We start from the raw sequence: 14,224 nt of genomic DNA on the forward strand, positions 1-14,224 counted from the left end.
TCATTATTTCTTTCTAAACGTATTTTTTGTAATCGGTCAATCAAAAACCTACTCAAGAATTTACATATCAGAAAATTGTAATTGAATGTGTTTTTTCACACCTGAGAGTGACTGTTGAGGTATTACAAATAAGAAAAAAGTATTGGTGAGTCGTCGATTCGTCGCCACATTGAGTCATATGTCACATGACTCGCGTTAAAATGCGATACTTACAGCTTCCCTGGACATAAACATGGAAAACCAAGCAAATGAAATTTATGAAATAATCTATTAATAATTATGCTCAAAAATTGCTAGCTTATTTGCGATTGAAGCTCCTCTCCACGTATTCAAAGCCTACGCTCATTTAGCGATCACAAGTTCAAGTTCTGTCAGCCCAGCTCTAATTATGAGTTGGCTTACATCAAATCCCAGATTCGCAATTCATAATGTTTGAAGAAACTTTTTAAATCAGGATGCATCGAATCATAAGGCCTTCGTGAACATATTTTTCAAAGAATTTTATTTTCATTGAGGAAAATTGAAAGGTGTAATTTTTGAACATCTAATAATAAACACTCTTTGATAGCAAATACACTTAATTGTTTTTTTAATGAGAAAAAGGAAAAAAATCGAGAGAAGTGTAAAAAATCCTAGATCAATTCATATCTTCTCGTCGTTTATAGATAACCACGGTACAGTCTGAACCAACAGCGATGATCTCAATATGAAAACCCCCAAATTGAATCGGTCGGGGTGCAATTGAAATATCAAAGGCTGGATTGAAAAACTGGCCGATCTCAATTAAATTATAATGCATAAAGTTGAGAACTGCAACTTCAAATGTGCTAGATTCCATGAGAATCTGTTAAATATATGTGTAGTTGGAATATGATTGTTCTAAGCTTACATCTCGAATTTTGATCAACTCCTCTGTTGTCAGTATAACCAACCTGACGATGCAGCTTGTCAAGTGCAAGAAGCTATCAATAGGGATGTTCATAAAGATATCGCCTATCACATCAAACTTTTCCAGATGTTTCCATTGCTCCAATTCCACAATATTCTGAAGTGGGACTGTATCCGGACGAGATCGAAGTACGAACTGATATGGTTTGGTGAACCTAATTGAGACTTCTTTCAGAGTACCAGATTTTGTTAATCGTACTATCGAAACTATTTCCTCACAGCGAATGTCGATGAATTGCAGGCTGGTGACCAACAATGGACTCACTTTTGCCAGCTCGATAGGAATGCTCTCGGAGCCCGCGAAAAGTACACCCCAGGCTTGCTGAGTCTCGGTGATAACCAGAGTGTCAAGTGTGAAAAATGGGCTTTTGAGAATACTCGACAGCGTCATGATGGCCAAGCTCAGGTTATTTGATTTTTCCATTGCTCCGCCATTTTCCACGAGACGCCCGTTTTCATAAAGACCAACTATAGAGTCTGTACGATTCAGAAAGGTGTAGATCATTGAATGAGTGGGGGATAACGTTAGGATGGTGTTGAAGTATCCCGCGGAAAGAGTGATCGTCTTGAAGTTCCAGTCCAGGGAGTCGATGGCGTTGCGGAACACGCTGCAGACACGGCGGAAGGGGAATCTAGAATTCGGGCAAGTTTTGGCGTGTTTTTGAAGCTTGGTTCAGAATTTTGTTGCCGAAAATTCTTGTTCGTAGGCCTGCTACAATTTAAACGCGCAATTTCAGCAGGATAGATCATAGGGCTCAAAGTGCGCTGCTCACCGTTCAATCGGCTCAATTTCCATCAAAATCTTCCGTACAATCTCAACCGGCATGGTCGAGAGCTGAAGAGCATTCGGATCAAACCTGCAGCATCAATATTAAGAGAGATATTCAAAAAATTAACCAACTTCTCTCCACTGTCCAGCTCCAATTCCCCCTTTCCAAGCTTATGAAAGAAGTAGTCGAACTCTCTGATGTTCATAAACTCCTCTCCAAGTACTTCGGACAAGGCTTCGTAAGCTTCAAAGACATCGTTTCCCTTTGCATACTCCAAAAGCATGCAGCCACGAAGGGCAATCTTGCTGGCGAGCAAGCGTTCTGCAGGGGTCGGAAGCTTCTGCTCGAGTTGTGGTGTTTTGTCCAATAGATTTGAAGCTTCAACGGCCTCTTGTTTTAGCCCAGGTTCTGGATTTTGCGAGTCTTGGTCAATTCCAGCTGCCAAGAAATCGGATTCATTTGACTTTTCCATTATTCTGCAAAAATTCAGTTTTCCAGTAAAAAAAATTTACAAAAGAGCTAAATCATGATATTCAAGCACAACATTGAAACTGATCATCTTGTCATAATTTCGAAAAGGTGGCGTAGTTATAGCAACAGACGAGTAACAATAGGCTCAGTGGAGACGCAGCTTGTCCTTTCTGACTGATATATCACTTGATGCCAATCTTCTTCCACTCATTAGTATGTTTTCCAGTGTACATAATATCATGTTTTTTGAAAAAATAACGGGATTGATAAAAGTGCAGACCACTTCCAAATGACATAGGTTTTATTCGGAAGTTTGAGGAAGTTTAATAATAAACTGAAATACTTACGAGGAAAATACTTAAGGTCATTTTTAGACTTCAAAACATAACCGATGCCCACGGCCCAAGAAATGGTACATGTACGCAATTTGTCTACCGTATATCTGGACGTTTGGGCGCGTTTTTCTCAAAAACAGGAGGTCCAACATTTTTGTGATTTATATACAAAATTTTCGAAAATGAATTAAACATTTTTTGGACTAAAGCTTTTTCCTTAAACCGTGCCCACGCCTGGCTAAACTATAATTATTAGTAGAGCGCGTTTACACTGATGTACCCTTTGCTGGACCGTGATGCCATTTATTTCAATTTTTAATATTACATTTTAATTTAAATATTAATTTCATATTAATATTAAAATTTATTACAATTTATTATAAGAAAAAAACATGATTGAACGAGTTAATAACCAATTATCATGGCCATGGTCAAAGTCATGACCAATTATCTGATCGATCTTCTGCACTCGAATGTTTGTTTGAAACGCCAAACCTAGCACGAATTTGACTTGGAGTATTATTCTTCATCATATTAGCAATAAATTGTGTTGTGACATCAAAAAGATTTTCGATATTCAAATAATTTGCAGCCTGGAAAACAGGTTACATAAACTTTAACAGTTCCAAAATATCTACTAACCAACACCAAATCGAATAATGTATTCTGGTCAAGTTTAAGAAACTCGGAATCCCATTCACCAATCTCTCCATTGAGTAGGGGTCTTGGGGTACCTTGGTGCTCACAGTATTCGATTATTTTTTCGAAAATCTTCGCGTCGACTTTTGTTAATGGAATTGCATCCATTTCCGGCTGATACGTTTGAAGAAAGTCTGTTAGGACTTTTGATTCATTAGCTACTCTTGGAGAGACCTGAGGAAATAGAACTGTGTTTGAAATCAATATAGAAAAGTTTAAACTCACAATAAACTCTATTCCATCGCAAGTTGAAATTTTGAGAGCGTGCTCCTAATTGCTCATTGTTAATTCGATTTTGAAGCAAAATGACGGAGTGAATGAGTTTCAGGGTTTTTGTAACAATATCACCTAACTGTTTGCCTCTTCTTCCTAAGAGTTTTATCAAATTTGCGTGCGCAAACTGGCATAAATTTCGAAATTGATTAACAAGAAGAATGTTAAACATATTTTCTGAAAGTAAAATTTATGAAAAGGTTTTTGATACTTTTCAACAAAATAATGTTTTTTTTTTCTTTTAGATATAACAGTTTGCATCTAAAACGGTTATTGTGTTCGATTTTGTTTTTCCTATCACCTGTTGTAGGATACCCCCCCCCCCCCCCCCACTCTGAAATAATAATAATAAGGTCTTTAGGGATATCTCATAGCATTACCTATATCAAATTCGTTATTAGTCTATTGTAAAACCTATTATACATGCTTTTTCAAATTTTCGAACTCACATTCCAACAGGCATGTGCTATTATTTCCGCACTTACTAATTCTCTATTAATGTTCCTGATTCTCACCAAGTCGCCGCCACAACTAGGAACCTAAAAGTGGCTCATGTTAGGCACATGTCTATTTGAGCTGGCCTACGCGTCGTTGGATATTTTCGTAGAACCAGTCGGTTTTTCGAATAGTTTCAAAAATGCACAAAGGTTTTTTTTAGTCAGTTCGTACATTCCAATCATCTTGTTATCTGGTTCAAGATTTGAACAAGTCTAGGTTCGGTCACGATATTACATTGGTCTTATTGAGTGAGTTTTTGTGCTTCAAATTGTATTCGAAAGTCACATCACATATACTTTGATTAAGAATCACATTTCCAGCAGTCTACAGTTCATGCTACGGCTCGTCAATGTCAGTTTTCGCGTGCCACTTCATTTATCGTTATGGTGCAGTAAACATGTGAGTAGGGCTCCCAGGAGGTCGCCGGCGTCACTCACGCCGCATGCATCCGTATATATAGTGCGGCGCGGGAACCCGAAAATGTCGGCCGCTTCCAAATAACCAGCTTTTCGCACTACTTTTGCGCACACATCAAGCTACTCGTTTCACGCCAAACTGCGGAACCCGGAACGTGTCGGCCGCTTCCAAATAACTAGCTTTCGCACTTCACTGCACACACAGAGCGGCGCGCGGCGTCGGCGTGAGATAGGCATGAGACTTGCATTTTGCGTCTTACTCAACTGGGAGCTCTACGAAGCACTCCTTGATTTTGCAGAAATTTCATGCAAAAGTATATATCTGGTGTAAAACAAGGCTTTCTTTACTTGGCTCCAATTCTCACGGGCTTGATTTGGGGCTCAATGTGCTGGTTTACATTGGGAGAGTCTTCACCGAAGTCTGAATTTTTGAAGTACAGAACATTCGTCAGATACACATGGTGTCGGGCTGTCCCATTAGGGTTTGATCTACAAAAAATGCGGGAATTTTCTCGACCATGCGATATCAGTTGAAAAGTCTGCGTCTGAATTCCCGCAACTCTTGCTGATCTACGTAGATCAAACCAAAAAGGGACAGCGCGTGCAGATGTGAGCTCATAATTTCTATTCTAGAATTGCAGAGTATATTTCCAAGAAGTGTTCAATTTAAAAATTGAAGAATGTGCGTATCTTGCATTTCACTTTTGGCCTGTTAATAGTGACGGTGAAACTCGCCCTGATCTAATGTCATTTTCGTGTGCTGGTGTGATGTTTCTAATACTTGTGAGTTGGTTTTGAGTATTCTCCTACTTCACAGGATTCCCTTCAGGGGTCTTCATTTGCTAGTGTAATTTATTTCGCCATCAGGTGCTATCAATACATATCAAACCAGCTTGGAACCCTACCAACACAGTCACAAGCTCTCAAGTCACTTCAAGTTCAACTCTTCTACTCTCTAATCTTGCAATCCGCAATTCCATCTTTTTTAATGTATTTACCTGCTACCATCGTCTACATTGTTCCAATGCTGAACTTTGGCTACAACGTGGAGTTTCCGCTTCTTTCGGTTACTATTGCAATCTACCCGGCAATTGATCCACTTCCAACGATGTTTATAATTACGACCTATAGAAGGGGGTTGATTGACATGCTTCGTTGTCGGAAGAAGAATAACATTGCAGCTAGTTCTTAAAGGTGGAGTAGCGCCAGTGGGGAAATTGTTAAAGATCACTCCTTTGGTCCCAAAATGACTAAATATCGTGAAAAAACTTTTCAAAAATTTTTTGAAAATTTTTTATTTACTGTCAAAAAGTGGCAATTACTCAGTTTTTGCCACTCGTAATTTTGGAAGTCGACCAAAAATTTTTTTTTTTCGACATTGTTTGAATTATTTGTATTAAAACATTGTAGGGGTCGAATCATGCGGAATTTCTTTAAATTTCCTCAAAAGCTCATACTTTTCAAAATTTTGGCAATTTGCCAAAACTTTGACCGGAAATCTTGAAAAATCTAAAAATTTTTGTATTTTTTGGAGTGTTTTATTATGATATTCGGTTGTTTTGGATCATTATAAGTGCATTTAGACAAAATCCTCACTGGCGCTACTCCACCTTTAACTAATAAAACTCCATGTCAAATATTGATTCTTCTGTTTTCTTCTACTTTTCCGTACTTTCTGAAAATTATTAGTTTTTACCTCAAATGTTTTTTATGATCTGCAAGTTTTCGAACACCTTTTCTAATGATTATTACGAAACTCTGTAAACTGTAACAAAATTTTATTTCAAAAAAAAAACATATGGAATTTTTTTCAAACAGGAGCAGCTAGAATACAAAAATTATTTTTTTCGGAACACTTTCTATATTTATGTCAATGTAATCCAATAACAGAATGAAAAACGAGCAGGTTATCACAGCGTTATAGTGACGAACGTTATTCCAATCTATTCCAGGGATGATACATTCTGAGTTAAGCTCTCGGGACAATGCCGGGCTTTCCTGAAAAATAAACTAATTGAACATTAGAAGCCCAACAAACATTTAAATTTGTACTCACATAAAAATTAAATGGACTGGCAAAGTTTGCAAAGTAGCGATTCAGCGTTTGAAATAAAACGAGAAATACGATGAGAAAAATACATCTGATTGTATACGAGAAAGTGAAGGAACTCCATTCGAAGCGGATTTTTTGAATAATATAAAAGAATAGATAAATAACTAGTTGTCCTTTGGCTGAAAAGTAGATGGCGGAATGAACTGATATTCCAGAGTGCAAGAATGTTACTATCGAACTGAAAATTTCAATTTATTAACAGGAAATATACCGAATGGATACCTTTTCACAAAGTTTAGGCTTTAAATATTAAGATAATTGCCTTAAAAACTAAAAAATCAACGTGAACGATGAGATATCTATCTTTCAGTTTAAAGTTTGAAGTTTGGATGGTTTTGAACGTATATACCCAAAATGAGCTGAACTAAACGAATTTCGTAATGAAACTTCTCAAAAAATATTTCAAAATTTTTTTTTGGCGGTTCAAACATTCGAAAATACTACACTGATTGTAGCTAAAATCTCTATTTTTTTCACTTTTCCGTGTAATTTTCTCATTTAATTTCGTCGATTAATGTACATTTTAAACCGATAGGTAACTTAAAATCATCAAAATTGGTTACCTATCTGCTTAAAATGTACCATAATCAAGTAAATTAGGTGAGATAAACTACCAATATATGCATAAAAGGAAGATAACTTTTTTTAAAGTCAAATTCGAGCAGATGCGACACGGAAAAATACCGAAATTCAATATTTTACTGTAATTTTTTCAAAATTTTGAACCGTCATTAAAAATTGTTGAAAACTTTTTTGAGAAGTTTCATTACGAAATTCGTTCATTTCAGCCTATTTTGGGTCTAGTCCTCCACTAAAAATTGATTTGCGAAGAAAATGTATTCTTCTGTGATTTCTATCTCTAAAATATTCTGATGTCATTACCATATAATCGCGTATCCAATTGATATAAATACATATGACATTTTTGAGTTCAAAGGCCGGCGCTTAACGTTTTTATCATCTTCCAATACTTTTTGCTGAGAGCTTAACGGTGTGCATATCCATTGGTGGCTTTGTAATCCGGATGGTCTCTTAAATTATGTATAGTTGTAATGTTTTATTTATAGTACATGTTCCTGAATAATTTCATCAGTGGTTTTCAAAAATCAAAAAGTTCTGTGCACGATTATTAGAGACTACAAAATAATAGAAGCTACAAAAAGCAAGACTTTTGGAGAAAAATTGGTAAATTGCAGAAAAGCCAAGTTGTTTTTAACGGTATTTTCTGGGGCACTCTAAAATAAAACTTACTTCATAAAAATATTTATAAGCAAAATATCCGGTAAAACCAATTGAACATATAGAAAATACTATCTTGATGATAAGCCTCAATGATGAATCCACAACAAACATCTGAAATTTGGTATTGAGTCAATGTTTTAAATTACAACAACTTCCATTTTCAGACAATGAAATAAATCCCAAAATAGATGAGACTGTGATTATATACAACTGTTGCCATTTCCGAACCCCATGACGTTTTGAATAAATCCACAGAAGAGCTGAGTATTGAAGCCACAATATTGTATAGTCATCTGTAAAATTAGAAAATAATCCAACACTGTTAACAGTTGTAACTTACAAAATTGTAACATGGACTTTTGCTGACAATTGTTCAATATTGCAGAGTACACACCCAGGGCAACCAATCCTAACAAACAAACAATTTTTGGAGCATCACGTTGCTGGATTCCACGAGAAGTTGGGAACCTTGGAATTTCATATCGGAATATTTGTTTTCGAAAAACGATAATCAAGTTGATAATTCCCAGCACAGCAAGACTGCTGGCACTTGTCATTGAATTGAATGAATTAAATCCAATAACATTTAATGAACAACGGTAGTTCAAATAACATGTATCTAGATTTGTTTTGTTCGCTTTTTGCAATCTGTTTTGGAATAATGTGGTAAGAGCTGGTAGAATTGATCCAAATAATTGGAAAAACAAGAAACTGAAATTATTTGTAAAAAATTTTTCTTCGTTTCTCAAAGAATCGCTCAACTAACTTGAAATATTTTGAATCTTTTACGAGACGTTGTTTTTGATATTCTTGATGGCTAACTATCATATTTGGTTCTTTAAACAAATCAACTTTATCAATAATTACACTGGCTTCGGAATCCGATCCTTCAAAAATGTCGGGCTCATTATTCTCATGGCTGTCCAAGTATTTGTAGTTCAAAAATGCTGTAAGTTATTTTGAAACAGTGAAAAATATGCGTGATTAGTGCTCAATAAATTTCAAAAAAACTTACTTATAACTAAAACAATTGATATGCTTGCAGCATATACCAATAAAGGAATCAAAGATACAACAGCATTTTCTAAAAAAAATCTATTTTTAGAGGCACTATAAAAATTGAAAAAAAAATATTTAAATATTTACCTTCGTCTGGAGTCACCGAAATAAAACTTATTTTGACTCTGTGGGGGTTGTTAGTTGTATCAGAGATTAAATCTGAAAGATAAATATTTAATGATTATAACATCTATTTTTAGAATATATTTGCCCAGTGAGTTCCGACATATTGAGTCATCTGGATTAACGACGACAGCCAGATGAAATTGAGAACCAATATCGCTTTTCTAGAATCGAGAATAGAATTACTGTAGTTTTATAAGTCTTTTTAAAATGTGCTCACTTTAATTGGAAATCCTGCAAATTTTGTATATGATTGAAAAAAGTAATCTTCGCCTTGCTCCACCAAACCTGATCTATCAAATAATGGACACTGAAACGTAAATTTTTACGTAAAATTTTTGTTTGAATTTAAAGGTGGAGTACCGAAATCTGGGAAATATTTTTAAATGACTCCAAATTTTACCCTGATTCCGAATATCTATGTGAAAAAATTCAAAAAAATTTCCCTGATTTTATATGATTTTTTGAAAATTGGAAAAATCACAGTTTTCACCTAATTTATTTTGAATTTCAGGGAAATTTTTTGGAATTTTTTAATCATGCTATTCTGTCACTGTGACCCCATAGGCGTGTTTTAAAGCAATTTCCCCACTGAGCTTAGTCCACCTTTAAAGGAGGAGTACCGAAATTCGGGAAATATTTTTAAATAACTCCAAATTTTACCCTGATTCCGAATATCTATGTGAAAAACTCAAAAAAAAATCCCCAATTTTATACTTCAGCTTGAAATCGCGATTTTCATTTGTGCACCCATAAGCTTTTTCAAATTCGCGCCGAAAAAATTATCGTTGGAGCGCGTTTGCCTCATTACATTTTCTCCAGATACTTTTACTTTTTTCAGTTTTTCAGCTACTTTTGTTCTGTTTTGTCGAATATTATCGAATTTTTATTGAAAAATATACCTACTCATTCGTTTCAATCGAGCCTTTTTTTAGCATTAAAATGAACGAAAATATCAGAAAAACTAAAAAAAAGTAAAAATATATGGAGAAAATTAAAATGAAGCAAATGCGCTCCATGGATAATTTATTTCGGCGCGAATTTGAAAAAGTAGACCGGGGCACAAATGAAAGTCGCGATTTCAAGCTCAAATACAAAATCAGGGAAATTTTTTTTTGAATTTTTTCACAAAGATATTTGGAATCAGGGTAAAAATTTTTTTGTCATTTAAAAATATTTCCCGGACTACATATTTTCAATAGTGCTATCAGTTGTGTAATGACTTACTTCAACTCTTCGTGCAATCAGTTTCCCGCAAATAGAACTGTCCGAAAAAGCCCTAATATTAACTTTTTCCACATTTTCAGGGAACGTATACCTGAATCAAATGAAAATTTAGTGAATTTCAGTTGATAAATTCTTACAGATAATAACGAGGCTCTGGTGGACTTGTATGGACTTCGAATTGGTTTGATCTGTTCATGAGATTAATTAACTTTTAAAATCGTTTTTTTCTCAAAACACTAGCTAACTTCTTTACAGCAATTTTATTAAAACTTACCCAATATGGAAGTTCTTTACAGGTTTTACACGAATACTGAAAACTGTTGGATCTGAGTTAGCAATTGATATGTAGACTGAGTGTACAAGCTAAATGAATATTCGTCTTCATTTTTCAAAAATATATTCACAGTTAAATATATTCGTACCTGTTCAGTCGGCATTATATCATCACACAATGTATCCGAAGCATACCAATATTCGAATTTCTTTCTATTGTCCCATTGAACACGAGATAGCTATAATTCAAATAAGTTTTAGTAATTATATTTTTTTTTCTTTTATTATAACTTACTGACATACTATGAACAGTTTTTCCTCGAACTATAGTGGCGGTCAACGGATTTTTAAGTGGCGAATTTTCAGCTGTTAAACAAATTCGAATAGCTGGAGGCTAAAACTAGTATTTATATACTTCACAGTAGTTAGAGAAACCTTACCGGATTTGGGATGTCTAGGAGCACACGGAACAATGTTGTGGATAGATTTCCTTTTGTGGTCCATTCTTTGAATGAATCGCCGAATTTTAAGTCTATAAACTCTTCAGGGCAAATCAGCGGGAAAATGCAGACAGAAACAAAAACATTGAGCATTTTCAGCAGCGAAAAAATCTCGAGAAAAAACTCGCTATTTATAGCTGAAATTTAGATATTTCAAAAACAAGTTGCTGAAAGTACCAGCCATCACTCTGATTCATTCTTATTCAAATATTATCTCCAAGTTGAGAATCGCAACATCATGCACAGAAAAAAGATTTTCAGAACAAATAAATCTTACAAATCTTCTAGATCTTTCTGCATCATTCCAGAGTTTTCCTGGAATTTTCTGAAATTTTTTTTTGATATTCCCGCTATAATTGTTTCTCAGAAAACTTTAATTTCCCTCCAAAAAAGTGGTTTTTTTACTCTGGAGTCCAAGGACAAGTTCAAATACTTTCCATTTTAAACAAAAATAGTTCTTGTACTCAGATCAAAAAAGTTCATAGAAAATCTCTTACCATTTGTTATCGTTTGTGATCTTCAAGATACACCATCTTTATCACAGACAGAACTATCCGGTTCTATCCAAAAAGTTTCACGATAAAACACGAATCAGGCCGTTATGAAACCAAGAGACCAATTATTATCAAAATATCTGTCAAGCGAACATCAGTTTTTAACTGGAAATCTTGGCATGTATCTGTAAAAAAAAAGTTTCAGAAAATTTTGAATGTGATAAAAAATGTTGGTGGGAAATTTACTTTTATTGAGAAAACATTTTTGGTGGGAAATTCAAAATTCTCCAGGAATTTCAAATAATTTTTTTGCAGGTCTCTTCAAAAGTAATTAATCAATCAAAACTCCTAACCGACGTGCTTTACATTTATCAGCAAGACACGGACGTACTTCCTTTATCAAAAGTCGACGCAAAGACTTTCGAAAAAGTGATCGAATACTGTGAGCATCATGAAGATGAGGAATGGGATTCCGAGCTTTTTATAGTCGATCAGAAAACTTTAATCGATTTGGTTTTGGTAAGTTGATTTTTTTTTCATCTTTCCCAAAACTTCCCAAATTTCAGGCTGATAATTGACCAGTTTTCTTATTTTTAAATCCAATTTTCCAAAGTGTCACATTTTTAAATTGCGTCGATTTTTCTTCTTGTAAATTTTAAATGAATTTGAAAATAAAAATTATACATTAGATTTTTTCTTTTTTTCGGAAAAAGGTTTTGTTCAATTTTCACAAGAAGATCGAACAAAATTAACAAAAATTCAACCTCAATTTTTATAAAACTTTGTGAATTCAGATAATTGGTATGTTTTGCACATTAAAAACCTCCCTTTTTAAATAATTTCCAAAATTGAAGTTTTTTCTTTTTCTTTGAGACAACTCAAAGAAAAAACATCGAATGTTGCCGAAAAAGTATCAAAAACCTTTCCCTAAAAAATTTTACTTTTAGATAATATGTTTAAAATTCTTGTAGCTAATGGTTGTAAAATGAATGCACTTATAACAATCCTAAAATGAATGCACTTATAACAATCCAAAAAAACCAAATATCATAATAAAACACTCCAAAAAATTTTAGATTTTTCATAATTTCCGGTCAAAGTTTTGGCTGCCAAAAATTGCCAAAATTTTGAAAAATACGAGCTTTTGAGGAAATTTAAGGAAATGTCGTATATTTCGACCCCTACATTGTTTTAATACAAATAATTTAAACAAAATTGAAACATAAAAAATGTCGAAAACAATTTTTATTTTGGTCGACTTCCAAAATTATGAGTGGCAAAAACTGAATAATTGTAACTTTCTTTTTGGCAGTGAATAAAAAATTTTAAAATTTTTTTGAAAAGTTTTATCATGATATTTGGTCATTTTGGGACCATAATAGTGGTTTTCCACAATTTCCCCACTGGCGCTACCCCACCTTTAAGTGGTTCATGTATTATTCGAAAGTCTATGGACGAGTTCAAATACTTCCTATTCCAATGACGAATAGTTCCTGTACTCAGATAAAAAACTTCACAGAGAAATCTCTGACCATTAGTTATCATTTGTGATCTTCAAGATACATCATCTTTATCATAGACAGAACTATCCGGTTCTATCCAAAAATGTCACTACAAAACACGAATCTGACCGTTGTGAAACCAAGAGACCAATTATTATCAAAATATCTGTCAAGCAAAAAACAGATCAGTTCCCTGAACTGGAAAACTTAACTTGTATCTGAAAAAAAATGTTTCAGAAAACTTTGAATGAACTGAGACAAACGAATTTCGTAGTGAAACTTCTCAAAAAATATTCAAAAATTATTTATTTATGTCGGTTCAAAATTTTGAAAAAAATGCATTAGTTCCAGCTAAAATCTCAAAAGTGTTATGTATGTAGATGAACATTATTTTGTACGTTTTTGTACATTTTAAAGCATTTCTTGTTGAATTCCACTAAATCTGAACTGATTTGAGAATTTGATGAATTTTTTCCAATAGCTTTATCTGAGATCATGGAAATCCGTACTTTTTTTTTCAAATTTTCATACAAATTAATTTTTAAATATGAAACTAACAATGTTATTTAAATGTCGGCATAGCTTATTTGAAGTACATAATACAAAGTTTTTCACAATTCCAAATTCGATGTATTTTTTCACGATCTCATCCAACTCTGCTCCATGCACTTCCAGACTCCTACCCTCTGCACCAAATTTGAGCCAGCTTGATAAAAAAATTGAAAAATTCCGGGTCCGCTACCAAAATCGAACTGTTCGAACAATGGTGCTAAAAATTGATTATTATTTGTATGGTTTTTTGTTTGAAAAAAATTCTTACATTTATAACATTTTCCCAATTTGAGTGGATACAGTTGGAGTCTGACCTGCAATCGCCTCCGCCACTTTTCCAGTCGTTCCGGCAATCACGACTGAATTCTTCTTGCCCCATCGCTTGTTGACCGCATTCGTGAAAAGTTTAATGAGGAATGTTTTTCCCGTCCCGGCGGCTCCATTCACTTATGATTTGCTTCTGAAAACGAGAAATTGAATAATTTTTTTTTAATTATAGAAACAATAGATTTTTGGAAAAAAAAAATCTTGATTGAGAATTTGAAAAATTTTTTTAAATATTATAATTTTAGAAATGGATTTAGGTATCCGATTTGAAGAAGACCTTACGTTTTTTTGAATCGTCGATCTTGTTCAGAAGTTGTTGCACTGTTGCTTGTTGTGTGCAGAATTCCAGAATAAAATTTAGTGGAGAAAAATTTAGACAGATGAACAACACACAGTCGTCCT

General features: G+C 34.0%; 4 protein-coding genes and 2 pseudogenes across 6 annotated transcripts; 2 read left to right on the forward strand and 4 right to left on the reverse strand.

Moving 5' to 3' along the window:
• Positions 1-637: 637 nt before the first annotated feature.
• Positions 638-2,190, reverse strand: fbxa-213 (F-box domain-containing protein; the record flags this gene model as incomplete). The annotated part of the gene is made up of 4 exons (NM_075172.1): positions 638-844; positions 890-1,580; positions 1,722-1,805; positions 1,850-2,190. 4 exons carry the CDS (start codon positions 2,188-2,190, stop codon positions 638-640), a joined length of 1,323 nt encoding a protein of 440 aa, NP_507573.1.
• Positions 2,191-2,961: 771 nt separating this feature from the next.
• Positions 2,962-3,331, reverse strand: skr-6 (Skp1_POZ domain-containing protein; the record flags this gene model as incomplete). The annotated part of the gene is made up of 2 exons (NM_075173.2): positions 2,962-3,117; positions 3,167-3,331. 2 exons carry the CDS (start codon positions 3,329-3,331, stop codon positions 2,962-2,964), a joined length of 321 nt encoding a protein of 106 aa, NP_507574.2.
• Positions 3,332-4,048: 717 nt separating this feature from the next.
• On the forward strand, positions 4,049-5,602 carry Y37H2C.4 (Seven TM Receptor; the record flags this gene model as incomplete). The annotated part of the gene is made up of 6 exons (NM_075174.2): positions 4,049-4,108; positions 4,155-4,242; positions 4,315-4,393; positions 4,710-4,829; positions 5,052-5,193; positions 5,240-5,602. 6 exons carry the CDS (start codon positions 4,049-4,051, stop codon positions 5,600-5,602), a joined length of 852 nt encoding a protein of 283 aa, NP_507575.2.
• Positions 5,603-6,234: 632 nt separating this feature from the next.
• Positions 6,235-11,040, reverse strand: Y37H2C.1 (annotated as a pseudogene). Its single transcript has 16 exons — positions 10,888-11,040; positions 10,743-10,841; positions 10,597-10,686; positions 10,449-10,537; positions 10,312-10,362; positions 10,175-10,265; positions 9,168-9,257; positions 9,036-9,111; positions 8,912-8,983; positions 8,781-8,849; positions 8,532-8,712; positions 8,106-8,476; positions 7,775-8,058; positions 7,406-7,554; positions 6,467-6,701; positions 6,235-6,408 (listed from the first exon to the last, which is right to left on the reverse strand). Coding segments are annotated over exons 1-16 (2,274 nt in total).
• A 719-nt stretch (positions 11,041-11,759) lies between these two features.
• On the forward strand, positions 11,760-11,968 carry Y37H2C.5 (annotated as a pseudogene). Its single transcript has one exon. A coding segment is annotated over exon 1 (209 nt).
• Positions 11,969-13,458: 1,490 nt separating this feature from the next.
• Positions 13,459-14,224, reverse strand: Y51A2A.16 (uncharacterized protein). Its single transcript, NM_001269865.2, has 3 exons — positions 14,105-14,224; positions 13,764-13,955; positions 13,459-13,712 (listed from the first exon to the last, which is right to left on the reverse strand). The coding sequence occupies exons 2-3, from the start codon at positions 13,872-13,874 to the stop codon at positions 13,623-13,625; spliced, it is 201 nt and encodes a 66-aa protein (NP_001256794.1). The 5' UTR covers positions 13,875-13,955; positions 14,105-14,224; the 3' UTR covers positions 13,459-13,622.

Source organism: Caenorhabditis elegans, chromosome V, assembly GCF_000002985.6.
Source record: "Caenorhabditis elegans chromosome V".
Classification (NCBI taxonomy): domain Eukaryota; kingdom Metazoa; phylum Nematoda; class Chromadorea; order Rhabditida; family Rhabditidae; genus Caenorhabditis; species Caenorhabditis elegans.